The 15,249-nt window shown below is 41.0% G+C and overlaps 1 protein-coding gene and 1 pseudogene across 1 annotated transcript in view; one reads left to right on the forward strand and one right to left on the reverse strand.

Moving 5' to 3' along the window:
- The window catches only part of ATP1B3 (ATPase Na+/K+ transporting subunit beta 3), a 40,830-nt gene that overhangs the window by 12,298 nt on the left and 13,283 nt on the right, over positions 1–15,249 (forward strand). Inside the window, exons 2-3 of the mRNA XM_070576211.1 lie at positions 8,059–8,187; positions 12,554–12,661. Coding sequence (XP_070432312.1) covers positions 8,059–8,187; positions 12,554–12,661 — 237 coding nt within the window. The remainder of the gene's footprint in view (positions 1–8,058; positions 8,188–12,553; positions 12,662–15,249) is intronic.
- LOC103557011 (large ribosomal subunit protein uL13 pseudogene) lies at positions 13,928–14,690 on the reverse strand (annotated as a pseudogene).

Below are 15,249 nucleotides of genomic sequence, written 5' to 3' on the forward strand. Positions count from 1 at the left end.
AATCCAAGGATTACTTTGAAGTCCATTTGCTAAATTTTTGTTTTAGTTTCTAACATATTTACTTTGATTTCAGAGGATGTGGCCTTGATTTTTTTTTTCTTTTTGCTGAGGAAGATTTGCCCTGAGCTAACGTCTGTTGCCCATCTCCCTCTATTTTGTATGTGAGCCACAGTCACAGCATGGCAACTGATAGAAGAGTGGTTCTATCAACCAAACCAAATGCCAGTGCCAAAGTGGAGCCCTCTGAAATTAACCACTAGGCCACCAGGATTGGCCTCCTTTTTTTAGGTGTGGGGGTTTTTTTTAGATTTTTATTTTTGTTTTTTGTAATTTAAGTCATGGTCAGTTTGGGGGCAATGTTCCAAGTTTGTAAAGAGTATATTTTCTGGTGACTACAAAGTTCTACAGATATTAGGTAACTTTAGTTATGTTTTAAAAATACTTAGTGACCTTTTTGTTATTGTTTACCTCATCGGTGGATTTCTGGAAGAGGTATGTTAAAATCTCTAGGCTGAATTGTGATAAATTTTGTAATTCTCCTTTTGTTTTACATATTTTAAGGCACTTAGCATCACGAAGGTTCGTGGCTTTTATGCTGTATCTTGATGTATTTTTATTTACTTTTATTAAGACAAATAGCTTCGCCCTGTTAATGCTTTTTGACTTGAATTTTAGTTTGCTTACAATAATAAGGCCACATCTACATTTCTTTTTATTAGCCAAGATCTACTTTATTTTCAACCATCATGTGTTATAATTTTAGGTTTCCTTCTTTAAATAGCATTTAGTGGATTTTAACCCACTTTGAGAATGTCTTTTATTATTTGACTACTATAAAATTATTCCTGCCATATTAATTTTGCAATTTTAATTTGATATTAAATTTAACCATTAAAAATTTTAACTTTATGTAAAATACAAACTAATACAGTAACTTAAAGAGATCATTGACTGTCTGGCGAAGGGTGTGTGTGGATTGCCATAGGGCACAAGGAAGTTTTTGGAGGTGATAGAAATATTCTGTATCTTTAGTGGTGATTTCACAGGTTGTGCAACTGTCGAAACTCCCTGGGATTGTACACTTGAAATCAATGAAAGTTATTGTATGTAAATTATTCCTCAGACCTGGTAAGGAAGAGAAATTAAAATCAACACTTACCTAGGTGTTACCTAGTAAGTTTTACTGGTTTCTTTGCTCACCATTACGTTATATATTTTTCCTCTTTGTCTTAGATGTTTTTGGAATTTAGTGAATGAGCTTTGTCCTTTTTTCCAAGATAGACAGATATTATATAAATAAATTTTTCTAAAAAAAAAACAGGAAATTAAGACTATAGCTAAAACTCAGATCATCCTTGACCCCAATCCCCATCCCCACCTCCCGTATTCAGAGGTACTCACTGTTGATGAGTTTTATTTGTAAGTTTCTGGTCCATTAACAAACACTCTATATACGTGTATTTATAGAATTCTATAACTCTTTTGAGTGTTTTAATTTTAAGCGTGTGGTATGTGTCGTTCTGAGGTTACTTTTTCCCACTTGGGGTTTTTGAGCTAGCTTTCATTCCTTTTTTAACTACTGTTTATAGTTTTCCATTGTGCGTTATGTTTCGTTGATTCTTTGCTTTATGGACACTTGGGTTGTTAGCAGTTGTTTGCTGTTGCTCTTCAGGTCTTTTGTGTTGATGACCAGTTTTTTCAGGTAGGATTTGAGGGCAGTAAATTCTCTGAGTGCTTGTGTGTCTGGAAGTGTCTTTTGTTTCCTTGGTTGATTGATCATTTGGTTTACAGTCATTTTTTCTCAGTTTGAATATATTGTTTCACTTTTGACTGATGAGACATGTCAGTCATGTTTCTCTGCCTTAGGTAAAATCTGTTTTATCTTTTTCGAAGCTTTAAGAAACTTTCTCTTGATTTTTAGTGTTCTACAGTTTTACCTGTTTGTGTGCAGGTATGGGATATTTTCCAATATTTTTCAATCTAGACACAAAATTTGTTACTTCTTTGAGCATTCTTCCCACTCCTCTCTCTTCTGGTGGAATTCCTGTTGGATTTGTTGATTTTCTGGTTCTGTCCCCCATGTCTCAACAATTTTCAAACCTGCCCTCTTGCCCAGTATTGCAGAATACCTTGGCTTGATTTTTTAGCTCACTGAATTTTTCTTCAATTTGGCCAGTTCTCTAAGTTAGCGCTTGTCCTAAGTTTTTATTTTTTGAACAGCTTTATTGAGGTATAATTAACATACAATAAACTGCACTTTAAAAAATTCTTTTTGGTGAGGAAGATTGGCCCTGAGCTAACATCTGTTGTCAGTATTCTTTTTGCTTGAGGAAGATTTGCCCTGAGCTAACATCCATTGTCTGTCATCCTCTTTTTGCTTGAGGAAGATTGTTGCTCAATCTTGTATGTGGGATGCCGCCACAGCGTGGCTTGATGAGCAGTGTGTAGGTCCACACCGGGGATCTGAACCCTGAACTCCGGGCTGCCAAAGTAGAGTGTGCAAACTTAACCACTACGCCACCAGGCTGGCCCCAACAAATGGTTTTTTAAACAAATAGTACTGGGACAACTGGATATCCACATGCAAAACAGTGAAGTTGAACCCCTTTCTCATACCACATACAAAAATCAACTCAAAATGCATCAAAGACAGACAACTTAAAAGCTAAAACTATAAAATTCTTAGAGGAAAACATAGATGGAAGACTTCCTGACTGTGGATTAGGCAATGGTATCTAGATACGATACCAAAAGCACAAGCAACCAAAGAAGAAATAGATGTATTGGACTTCGTCAAGGTTAAGAACGTTTCTGCTTTAAAGGACATTATCATTAAAGTGAAAAGATAATCCACAGAATGGGAGAAAATAATTGTACATCATATGTCTGGTAAGAGGCTTGTATCTATAATATATAAAGAACTCTTAGAACTCCAATAAAAAGACTACCCAATTTAAAAATGGACCAAAGATCTGAATAGACAGTTCTCCAAAGAAGCCACAATGGCCAGTAAGCTCATGCAAAGATGCTCGTCCTCATTAATCATGAGGGAAACGCAACTTAAACCCACAGTGGGATACCACTTCACACCCACTGGGATGGCTGTATAAAAAGACAATAAGAAGTGTTGATGAGCATGTGGAGAAATTGGAACCCTGCCGCTGGGAATGTAGAATGGTACAGCTGCTTTGGTAAAACGATCTGGCACTCACCCAAAAGGCTAAACATGGTGTTACCCATATGACCTAGCAATTCCGTTCATAGATGAATGTAGTGTAAATTATACCTCAATAAAAAGTTACTTTTAGGGCTAGCCCAGTGGCACAGTGGTTAAGTCTGCACATTCCACTTCAGTGGCCCGGGGTTTGCCAGTTCAGATCCTGGGTGCAGACATGGCACTGCTCAGCAAGCCATGCTGTAGTAGGCGTCCCACATATAAAGTGGAGGAAGATGGGCATGGATGTAGGCTCAGGGCCAGTCTTCCTCAGCAAAAAGAAGAGGATTGGCAGCAGATGTTAGCTCAGGGCTCATCCTTCTCCTCAAAAAAAAAAAAAAGTTTTAAAAATTCAGATATACAAAGGATTTTAAGCTTGTACTTGTCTATATAAAATTGAGTTTTTAAAAAATTTATGCCTGCCTCTGCGTTGAATTTTTTAAACTGTAAGAATGCTAATTTATTTACCAAGGGAAAGTAGTTTCTAGTCAGAGTTCTCTGAGGAGAGGCACAGTCTTTCTAGTATCTTGGTACCCTCAGGTAATTAGGAAGTTTGTGAGAGTTAGGGAGTCAGATCACAGGATCTTGGAGTGTGCTGAGTGGATGTGTATGTCCAGGCCTCGAAGCCTAATGACTGCCCTGTGCCTGTATTGTGTGCTGGTGTTATAAAGAATTTGGGTGGTTTTTGTCCCAGGTTCCTGGCACAGAGCTTCTAAAAACCCTTGGAGTTTCCTGAGTGATAGGAGTGTCTTTATTATGCTAATAGTGACTCCTGGTGGGCCCCTAGATGGCTTCCATGGGGGCTGGTCCCCAGAAAGACCACTCATGTGATTAGAGGGCTCAACATTGAGCTCAATCATGTGGCCAATGATTTCACCATTCCTGTGTAATGAAACCCCAATAAAAACTCTAGACACTGAAGCTTAGTGGAGCTTCCAGGGTGGGGACCACATTGATGTGCTGGAGGGTGATGTGCCTTCATTCCACCAGAGAGGGCGTAGAAACTGCATTCCCTCCCAGACCCCACCCTGTGTGTGTCCTCTTGACCTTAAACAAATAGACAGCCAGTTATTTCTCCAGCAAAATGAGTTTACTTGGGATCAACAAAGAATTGCCTTACAGGATCTGCAGCCATAGCAAGCCACGTGCAAGTTCCGAGGAACAAGGGTAGGAGAAGCTTCCAAAGAAGGGAAGAGGAAGTGGGGAGGGCCGTTGTGAACAGTCCATTGGAGGAATTGAGAGTTCCAAGTAGAGTGCTTTTCATTGGCTGAGTTGTGACTGTCTCTCGTTGGCTGAACTCCTATTTAAGAAGACAAAGTTTTTCTTCTTCCTGTTGGGTTCTGCCATCGTCATGGGGCGTGAGAGCTCCCCCTTCTGGCCTGCCAACTTCATTTTAAGGGAGGTTTCTGTTTATCAGATTTCACAATCCTTTATAACAAAACTGTAATCCTAAGTATAGCTCTTTGCTGAGTCCTGAGTCATTCTAGTGGATTATCAAACCAGAGGGGGCAATGGGAACCTCCCAGATTGGTATCCCGTTGGTCAGAAGTTTGGGTGGCATCTGAAGTAAGGGCATTCTTGTGGAGGACGGAGCCCTAACACTAATAGTGGAGTCGGCTGCTCCAGGTGGTTGGTGCCGGAACTGAATTGTCAGACAGCTAGTTGAGGTTGAAACATAGTGGCTGGACAGGACCCATTTCTCCTTTGGGTGAAACCATGGTCAGCTTTCTTGCTGCTTAATTTCTTTTATAGAGTCCGCATGAATCAAACCTCATTTGTGAAAACATTTTTTGAGAGTAAAATGCAATTGATTAAGCTTTAAACCTTAAGTTTAGCCTTAAAGCTTAGTTGCAGTGTCATTTCAGAAATGTTTCTGGTTTGTTTTTGGCATTTTTTCCCCCCTGAAGAGTTTTGTCATCAAATCTCTTGACTTTTATTTTCGTTTCTATAATGTGGATAATTAGGTGGGTACGACTATTACCCCTTTCTTCAGGCGGGAGTAGATTGGGATCCCTGCCCAGGTCACAGCGGGAGAGCAGTCAGGCTGGCACTGGAGCGGAGCCCGTGTGGAAAACCAGCCTGCTGCACGGCCTTCACCACGTCTGTCCCGCCACGTGTCCCCTCACCAGGAAGACACAAGAGGGAGGGAAAGAGTCTACATGCTGGGGCTTCTCAAGGAACAGAACTGGAGAGAGAGGAGGAGAGTCAGTTTCTATGTTAAGGAGGGCAGAAGGTTGGAGGTGTCTGGCCGTTGCTCTGTCTGTGCCCTGGGATCTGAGAGGGAAAGTGTGGCCGTAGCGACGGTTGTGCTTCTGGGTGGTTAGGATGGCAACATGGTGATGCAGGAATGTCAGTGACAGCAGTGAACTTTCGGGTATTTGTTTTGAGTAAACATCCGTTTTTATCTTCTGATATTGCTACCCTTGTGAGTGGTCTTTCATATATGATATTTATAAGTGAGGTTAACTTTAATTTTTACATTTGGGTTTTGGCAAAAGTGTCTCATACAAGTAGGAAAAACTCATTTCAGTGCTGGAAATCACTTATTTACTTGTTTTTATACTCCCTACATTAAAAATTGACTTAATGGCCACTAGTATGTGGCATCACATTTGGGACACGGCTATTAATTTGTGTGTCTGTTTTATGAGTGTAGCTCTCTAGAGGGAGTTTTGACACTTTTTTCATTGTGTAATGGTTCTTTGGAAAGTGTATTTGGATACACCTTGTTCATGTCTGTTATATGTTTATTTGCTTTGTAACTTTTTATAAGTTCTATTTACATTATTTTTCCTGGAAATTTAAAGTCAAATTTTGAAAATGGTATAAGAATTTTAAAAAATGTTTTTGGCTTGAGGAAGATCAGCTCTAGGCTCACACTGTGCCAGTCTTCCTCTCCTTGGTATGGAGGTTGCTGCCACAGTGTGGCTGACAGTGGTGTAGGTCTGCACCTGGGATCCCAACCTGGGAGCCCTGGCCGCCAAAGCAGAACATGCCGAACTCAACCACTACGCCACGGGGCCGGCCCAATAATATTTTGAGATGACTTACAAACACAGCTAAATAATTAAACTCTCAGCACTTTTGTTTCAAATTTCTTCAGTTTAACATTTACTGCATCGGTTGATAAACTGCTATGGCCCCAGTCCACCTGTTTTTGTAAGTGGAGTTTGACTGGAGCACAGCCCACACCCTTACGTTCATGTATTTGTCGACCCTGGTCTGCTGTGTGCAGCATTTTATCCATTAGTTCCTACAAAAGTCTGAATCTGAAAGAATCAGTTCTCTCCTGTATCTCGTTAAATGAGCCTTTGGTCTTTGCTTGTTTCTTTCCCTCTGTAGTAAACTGATCACTTCTTTGAGATTGGTCTTTCTTTTCTTTTTCTGCAACAGAATTGCCGTATGTGGTAGGGAAGTGATGCTGTCTGAAGGTGACATGCTGTCCTCCTGTCTTCATTCTGTCCTCTTCCTCCCTATTTTGGCCTCCTGGTAATTGGGGTGGGGGGAGGATGGGGCTATGCTGAACTAAATTAAAATGAAATTGCTTTATCTATTTCCCCTTTACTTGAAAAGGGGGCAAATAGTTTCCTGGCTCGTAATTAAGAAATAAAAGTTGTCTAGCTTTCGGCGCAATCTGTTTTGAGGTGGTAGGATCTTTTGAGAATCAGAAGAACATTGTAGAGCCCGCTCCCCAGTAAAAAATAAAAAGGGATATATTCAGAAATATGTTATTGCAGAAGTCTTGAAAGCTCTGCAGTTAATCCTTACTGCAGCAGGGGTCCATAGATTCCAGGTTAGGAACCCCTGCTCCAGCCACTCTGCTAGGAATAGAGTCAGGCAAACAGAAAAGTAGATTTTTTAAGACTGGGAAATAAAGCTGATGTTGATTCAACTCTGGGAAATTAAATGTTCTTCACTATTGCTGTGTCTGGAGATTTGTTTAATATTCTTTGATCAATTTTTAAACATTTAAATACAAGTATGACTTTAACAGTATATTTCTAATATGTAATCTTCCACTTCTAATGTTAGAACTTTGAATATAGACATTTGAAAAAAATAATTGATTTTTGATGTTCCCAAAATAAATCCTAGCTTGGGATGGATCTTAGTGTTTCCAGATTGTGAGGGAAAAAAGGTTAAGTTAGGCTCTGGATGTTGACATGTGGTCGGCCAGCTCCTGCTTTGTGCTTAGCAGTAGGCTTCGGCAGTCCCCTTGAGTGGGTGCTTGTTTCTGGTCCTGTCCTCACTTTTGCATGAGCCTTGTACTAGAGGAGTTTTCTAAACTTTATTCATTGAATCCCATCTTCATGGTTTGCCTTCTCTGCACATTTCCTGGCTATTCTTTAAATCAACTCACTTTATAAAACTTAAAATTATCCAAATAATTACTGTCTGTGAAATATGAGGTTGATATACTATTCTTTCCTATTTGCCACTTTTAAAGGAACACGTGCATATGGGAGTTTTGTCCCTCCTGAAATCGTCTTTTATCTTTCTAGAGGGCATCAAGTCCATTTTGGGAAACACTCCCCTATGTGCTGGAATTTTAAAGCTCTGACCTTTAACTAGAGTATGATCTATGGAACCTACTTGTACTTGAAAGTATGAGAGGATTCGGGGATCACGGATGGGTGGGTGCTACCTGCTGAAATATCCCTTGCTTGGGCAAATTCATGTCATTCTGAATATGGATATATTTGGCTGTGTGCATGGCATAGCTTGGAATCCTAGCCTTGCAATAGTTGGTTTGTTTTTTTAACCTGGCCGCACACGTATGTGCATACGTATGTGCAGTGTATGTGTGTTTCTCCAAATTTCATAAGTTTTCTTTTCTTTCACAGGTTTGATCTTGCTCTTCTACCTAGTCTTTTATGGCTTCCTGGCTGCACTCTTCTCGTTCACAATGTGGGCTATGCTTCAGACTCTGAACGATGAAGTTCCAAAATACCGTGACCAGATTCCTAGTCCAGGTAATTACGTCACAGTTATCATGACCTTTAACAAAATTGGGTTGTACTTTATCTTCCATAAATCTGTTTTATACAGCAGACAGAAGATCGTTAAACCTTGAGGTTAGGTAATGTGAAAGTTTTGATTTCTGTTTCTTCAATATTTACATACTGATATAAAGACCTTTAGTATTTACATACTGATATAAAGACCTGGACTGATAAATCTTGAGTCCTTTGCCAGGAGTCAGCAGAAATGAATATTGAGAATTATAGTGAAGACAAATTTGACCAATATAGTTACAGTTAATGAATTTATGAATGTTGTGTAGCAGTTTCACTTTGCCCTGAGTAATTTACTGATACAGTGTATATTTCAGCCAGCTCTAGCTGGAGTTAGAGCATTGGTCTTGTAAAATACATGCTTTGTGGTTTTAATTGCTTAGTATGGAAGTGGTAAGGTATTAAATAATGATCTGTCAATAGAGAATAAAGTGAGTATATTCTTAGTATGTTTAATTCTTCTCTATTGATTGTCTTAAGGAAAAAAAATATCTTCAGGACACTGGAGAATATACTTTAGTACAGAAAAATCTTAACTGAAACACTTGTTTAAATCATTTTCTACCTCCTGATTATATTCTTTTTAAACAGTCAGTCTTTGAATGCCAGCTCTGCCTTCATTATTGGACAAGGCCCTTGTCCTCACAGTGCTGGCAGTTTTTGTACAAGTCAGATAACAGTAATGTGCAGAACCCCAGTGTATATAATTCCCGAAATGGGAACGGCTTGTCGAGATGCTAGAGAGGGGAGGGCTCTCCCTGGAGGAGTGGGACTGGCTAGCAGGCAGAGTGGGAGGCAGGCCAGGGAAGGTGGGGGTGGAGCAGGGGTTTCTTTCTGGAGCAGTGGTTCTCACCCAGCGGTGACATGTCCCCCAGGGGCTATTCAGCAGTGTCTGGAGCCGTTTTTGGTTACAACTGGAGAGGAGCTACTGTGAGGAGAGGTCAGGGATGTTGCTGAGCATCCTGCAGTGCTCAGGACAAGTCCCTGCAACAAAGAGTCATCCAGTCCCAGGTATCAGGCGTGCCAAGCCTGAGGACTTGGGAGCCGCATCAGCAGCCAAACTGCACCAATTTCCCCAACCGTTTTTCTTAGAACAGTTTGTTCTAATGGCTTTTCCTTTGTTTGCAGTTAATATTTGTCTAAGCTTCAGGAGTAACTTTTAGTGTTTGACCAAGTATCAGAGACTGGCTACATGCTGATTTTTCCCTCGTCTTTTGTTTCATTGTGGCTCTGTATTGTTTCTACCCAGACTAATTCTAAGATAATTGTTTTTCTTTCTTTTTTTTTTTTTAAAAGATTTTATTTTTCCTTTTTCTCCCCAAAGCTCCCTGGTACATAGTTGTGTATTTTTAGTTGTGGGTCCTTCCAGTTGTGGCATGTGGGATGCCACCTCGGCATGGCCTGATGAGCGGTCCCATGTCCGGGCCCAGGATCTGAACCGGCGAAACCCTGGGCCGCCAAAGCAGAGGGCACGAACTTAACCTCTCGGCCACGGGGCCTGCCTTGATAATTGTTTTCCTTGCTGCCTAAGTTTTGTGATGTTATTACCATTAGACATGATCTGATCTATTTCAGAAATAATCAACTCTGTTTATAATTGCATGAATAACGTAAGAATTAAAATGTGTTCCATGTATTTAAGTACACAATTTTAAACTGAGTTCCTTAAAATTATTTACCAAGTGTATTGTAGTACTTAAAAATCCTATCATTAGTTTAAATAAATATATATAGACATGTATGCACACACATGTATATAATACTAGATGAATATACATTAGTTTGTTAAATGTGAATTTCTCTTCCTAAAGGGATTATGGGTAATCTTTTCTTTCTACTTGTGTTTTCTCAGGTTTTTCTTTTAAAATGACCATATTAGTTTTAATTTTAAATGACATCATTTCCACAATATATTTGTACCCTTAAGATAAATGCTAGTCTGAAATTGATATGTATATTAACATGTACATCCATATAGCATAAGCACATACTGCCCATCCACACCCCTACAAGCATGCACGCACACACACGCGTGTGCACACGCTCTTGTGCCTCAGTGGTATAAACTGGAAGGAGATGAGAGTTATTGTAGCATTCACATTCTATTGCTGTTCTCGGTTTTGGGGAAAGCCCAGACTTAATTTGGAGGAATTGAGTGTATTGTGTCAGCAGTGCAGCCGTGATGCTCATTCCTGCCATAGTTTTCTTACGTGAGAGTTTCAGACAGGCTATGAAATAGCAGGTACTAGGGCTCCAAGAGCACTGCTAGGCGAGATCTAGGAAGCGACCGGATCAGAAATTCAGTTTTATACGTTCAGGTTTTAATACAAAGCTTTTGCAAATTGAATCGTTTAGAAATTAGTCATGTAAAGGAATGGAATCTTTTTAAAAAGCACAGATATATTCATGTTTTTCTCTAAAATTGCTTCAGTTTAGAAATTTGGATGTTTTATGTTGGGTTTTCTTTAAAGTTGGGTGTTTTCGTACAGTAATATCCATGCTGCCTTGATTCTGTTACTTTTTTTACTTGCAGAATATTATGTCTTATTTCCGCTATAAAACTTTAAAAACAGGTGTGGGCCCCGTTGCCAAGTGGTTACGTTTGCACGCTCCCTTTGTCAGCCAGGGTTTCACCAATTCAGATCCTGAGCAGGGACCTAGCACCGCTCATGAAGCCATGCTGAGGCGGCATCCCACATAGCAGAGCCAGAAGGACCTATAACTAAAAATACACAACTATGTACCAGGGAGCTGGTACCAGGGGGGCTTTGGGGAGAAGAAGAAACAGAAATTTAAAAGAAAAGAAGATTGGCAACAGATGTTAGCTCAGATGCCAGTCTTTAAAAAAAAAAAAAAAAACCTTAAACAATTTCAGACATAGACAGATGGTTGGAGGCTTTATTCCTACGTTAAATACTTTTATTAAAAATCATAAGGTTACTATTGTTGTTTTCTCTCTCTCTCTCTTTCTTTGCATGAGGAAGATTGGCCCTGAGTTATCATCTGTTGCCAGTCTTCCTCTGTTTTATACGTGGGACACTGCTACAGCATGGCTTGATGAGCAGTGTGTAGGTCTGTGCCTGGGATCCAAACCTGTGAACCCCGGGCCACTGGAGTAGAGCACATGCTTAATTCCTATGCCACTGGGCTGGCCCCTGCTATTGCTTGATTTTGCAGTGGGTAGAGTGGTAAGGAAGAATGGGCTCCTCATATGGGCTAATCCCAGTGAGCTGTTGTATTGATATGCCTGAATGGGGAGTATAATCGGGGGCTGTCTTGTGCTGCATGTAGAATAAGATGTGCCCTGCCATTTAGGAACATTTTTTCATCATATTGGGGTAGCATGGGATTTAGTTTAACTCAGGAGCCATGCAGATCAACATGGGCAGGTCTTGGGTTTGAAAGAAACTGGATCTGATTGAAAAAAAATTAGATGTCTGTGAGCAGCGATTTTAATGAAAACTAAAACACTTATATTTGTCTATTTTCAAGTTCAATGCAAGGCATATCATCTCTGATAACTTTGATATGGAAAAGGTTTAGAGACTATTGAGAATTTTAGGATTGTTTTTAAGCCTCTATGCAAGGCTGAATTAATAATCTAGATCCAATGCTTTTTAAACAAGGAAAGCATATATTAAAGTTGGAAGCCAGATTATGTTTCATACAGATAAATATGCTAGTGGTTTCTGTTAACTAACTCACACAACATGTTCTGTATACATGAGTGTTGACTCCTGGTGTGAAATTGTTGGTGGTCATACTCCAAATGCAGTATGTGAAAAATCACATTTTATTATAGAGCAGTGTTTATTATTGAAGGAAGAATATTTAACCATAGAGTCGAAATTGTCTAGGCCTCTTTCATTGAATAAGGTAGGCTTACTTTGTGAATGTTTCCATACAGTTATAATTTGAATGATAACGTGCTTTTAGACTTTGATTTGCTATAATTTTTCTCCCTCTGTTAATAGCAGATTGGCAAAATCTAACCATATTTGCTAGAAAAATGATTCTGGAAAGTACGAAGTAAAACTTGCATCTTTTTAAGTCGGGAACCGAGCGCTTCTAATTAACTGTCGATACTCAGGGGAGGTTTCTGACTGGTCATGCATGCGGTGATTTTGAAGATTGGGGATTCTCTTTCGTTTTGGATGTGCCTTCACAATCAGAAGTGGGAAGTTCTGATCATTTCGGCATCCCTGTGAATACAACTTTCCATGTAATTTACTGAGATCTGCCTTTCAGAGATGAGGAAGGAGAAGGAAGGAGAGAAGGGAATTTGCTACAGTTAATTTCTCCTTTTTCTTTTATCTCTTTATAGGGCTTATGGTTTTTCCGAAACCAGTGACTGCGTTGGACTATTCATTCCGTGTGTCTGATCCAGAGTCCTATAGAGGATACGTAGACGATCTCACCAAATTTCTAAAGTGTAAGTGTGTTTTCTCAGAGTAAGGTAAAAGATTTTAGTTATTAGAAAAACCAGGACCAAATTAGGATGACTTTTAGAAACACCATTCTGTGAGTATGTTTTACCTTTCTTTTGTTCCGTTAAACACAGCTGAGAGGACTTGTAAGTAGATTTTATGGTTGATCGTGAGAATGTTCTAACTTCTGGGCAGACAGAGGCTAGTGGGCGTGATTTGACTTTTCTTTCTGTCCTGTAATAAGTACATGAGTAAGTTCGTTGAGACGTAACATTTGTATCTGCATGAAAATGAAACATATTTGGCTAATAGAGCAAAACTATACTATATGAAATGATGCCTCTAGGTGTTTGGATCTTTTGGATCCAGTGTAGTGCTTGGCAGGGGCAGGGTGGGGGGCGAGGAATGGTATTTATTGCTTAAAAAAATGTATGTATCAGTTGTGAGTTTTTCAGAGTTACCAATTTGTAATGCTTTCTAAGAACCATCCTAGCCCAGCCTTTTCTCCTCTTTTGCTTGGCCTAACTCTGGGGTATTACCATTCCCAGGAATGATCGTCCAGTGTGCTGACCTCTGGTTTTTGATCACTTCCTCACTGCTTCCTCAGCCACACGTACCTGTACCTGCACTTGCTCCTGAGAACGCGTAGGCCTCCATTGCCAAACTCATTGTTTGAGCCTTTCCTTGCACAACCTTCTGTCCCTCTAATTTGCTTGTTTGACTTTCCCTCACTATTCTTCCACCTCATCGGGACTTCCGGTTCCCTGACCCTTTCATCTTATCCAAGCCCTCGCCCCTAACTTCCCTTCTTAGCAAGCGTATTACTTCCACGGTTTCCATTTCATTTTCACTCTTGCCAGCACTCTAAAATCCCTTGCCTCTCAGTCTCTGTCGTAAACTTGCAAATGGATGAAGCTCCTGCTGGGAACCTGCCCCCCCCCCCCCCATCAGCTGGGTGCTGCTGAAGGAAGACTTGCAGCAGGACTGACTCGCTCCATGAGTGCCTATCACCTCCCTCGAAGGGACCTGCTCTCCTGCCCAGCAGTCCTGCTGAATTTCTCTGGATAGTTCTTGGAAGGGAGTATTTCCACCCTCAAACTTCTAAACCCTGACCTTTTCCCCTGTAGCTCACTTAGTTCATATAACCTGGTGTCCTGCTTCAAAAGATATAAATAAACGCATTCGTATGGGAACTTCCCTGGTTTCCCTGTTACCAGTAAACAAACCTATGGTTACAGCCATTTTGTTTGTGATGGGGGGCTGCCCTTCTTTCATCTCAGGCCACCTGTGCCTCTGTGCTTTGGTGCTCGTCCCCTCTCACTGTCTCGGGAACATCACGCTATTGACTACCCCTTCTCATGTATATTTAGGCTCTCCCTCTCTTTTTATTTTTTTTTATTTTGAGGAATTAGCACTTAATTTTATTGGGTTCAGACCAGGAGTCCGTGGATCTTGACCTCTGTATTTGTCAGTTTTCCTCTCCATGTTCTCTTCAGCCTGTTTCCATGGTCTGATGAGCTGTTATTTCTTCTGGTAATGGATCTTGGCCTCCTCCTTCCTCTTCTCCTCTGAGTGGCTGTAACTGCCTGGTGCTTCCAGCCCACCTCAAGAGCCAGGTGCCCCAGGGAGGCAGGCTTTCGTGCAGGCTTCAGACATACAACCTTGAGGGCAGTGGGAGCCACCATTCGCTCTTTCTTGTTGTAGGGTGGTGGGATGCCATCAGGTACCTTGGGGAGGTCCTGGGCCGTGTGACCTCACTTGTGCCTGTGGGGCAGTGTGCCTCGCATGGTTCGCCAAGAGATACAGCTGGGGCCTCGGAAGTGGTAGGAGCCACGGGATGGGTTGTGTCCATCTGCTTTTGGAGGAAAGCCAGGTGCTTCAACTTGTTTCTGTAGAAATTGCCAGAAATGTTGGTGCCCTCACATTGCACAACCACCACCTCTGGTCCAGCAGCCCTTGCTTGGGTACAGTGACTGCCACGTGGCCCCAGAGAAGGCCTCAGCCATCTAGAACCAGGACCTGCCCCTCCACCATCTTTGACAGCCACCTAGGAAAGAAGTAGTCTCTCTCTTTACTGGATCCTTCCTGTCAGCAGGTGGAAATTCTCAGTTCCCTCCTGTCTTCAATCAGAAACCTGTTTGGGGGCTGGCCTGGTGGTGTAGTAGTTAAGTTTGTGCGCTCCACTTCGGTGGACCCAGGTTCACAGGTTCCAATCCCGGGCACAGACCTAGCACTCACATCAAGCCACACTGTGGCAGCATCCCACATGAAATAGAGGACGATTGGCACAGATGTTAGTTCAGGGCCAATCAGGGCCAAAACAAAACCAAGAAACCTCTTTTGATCCTACATCATCTACTAGCTATCTTCCTAAGGCTCTTTCCCTTAATAGTTTATATATACTTATTATTTAAATAATTTAAAGATGATTTGTGAACGTATAATCCTTGGTTTAACAATCAAATAGTAAAGGGGCCAGTCCGTGGCCAAGTAGTTGAGTGCATGTGTTCCGCTTTGGCAGCCTGGGACATGGCACCGCTCATCAGGCCGTGATGAGGCAGCATCCCATGTCACAGCCAGAAGGACCTACAAC

The sequence above is a fragment of the Equus przewalskii genome, chromosome 15 (assembly GCF_037783145.1).
Source record: "Equus przewalskii isolate Varuska chromosome 15, EquPr2, whole genome shotgun sequence".
Taxonomy (NCBI): domain Eukaryota; kingdom Metazoa; phylum Chordata; class Mammalia; order Perissodactyla; family Equidae; genus Equus; species Equus przewalskii.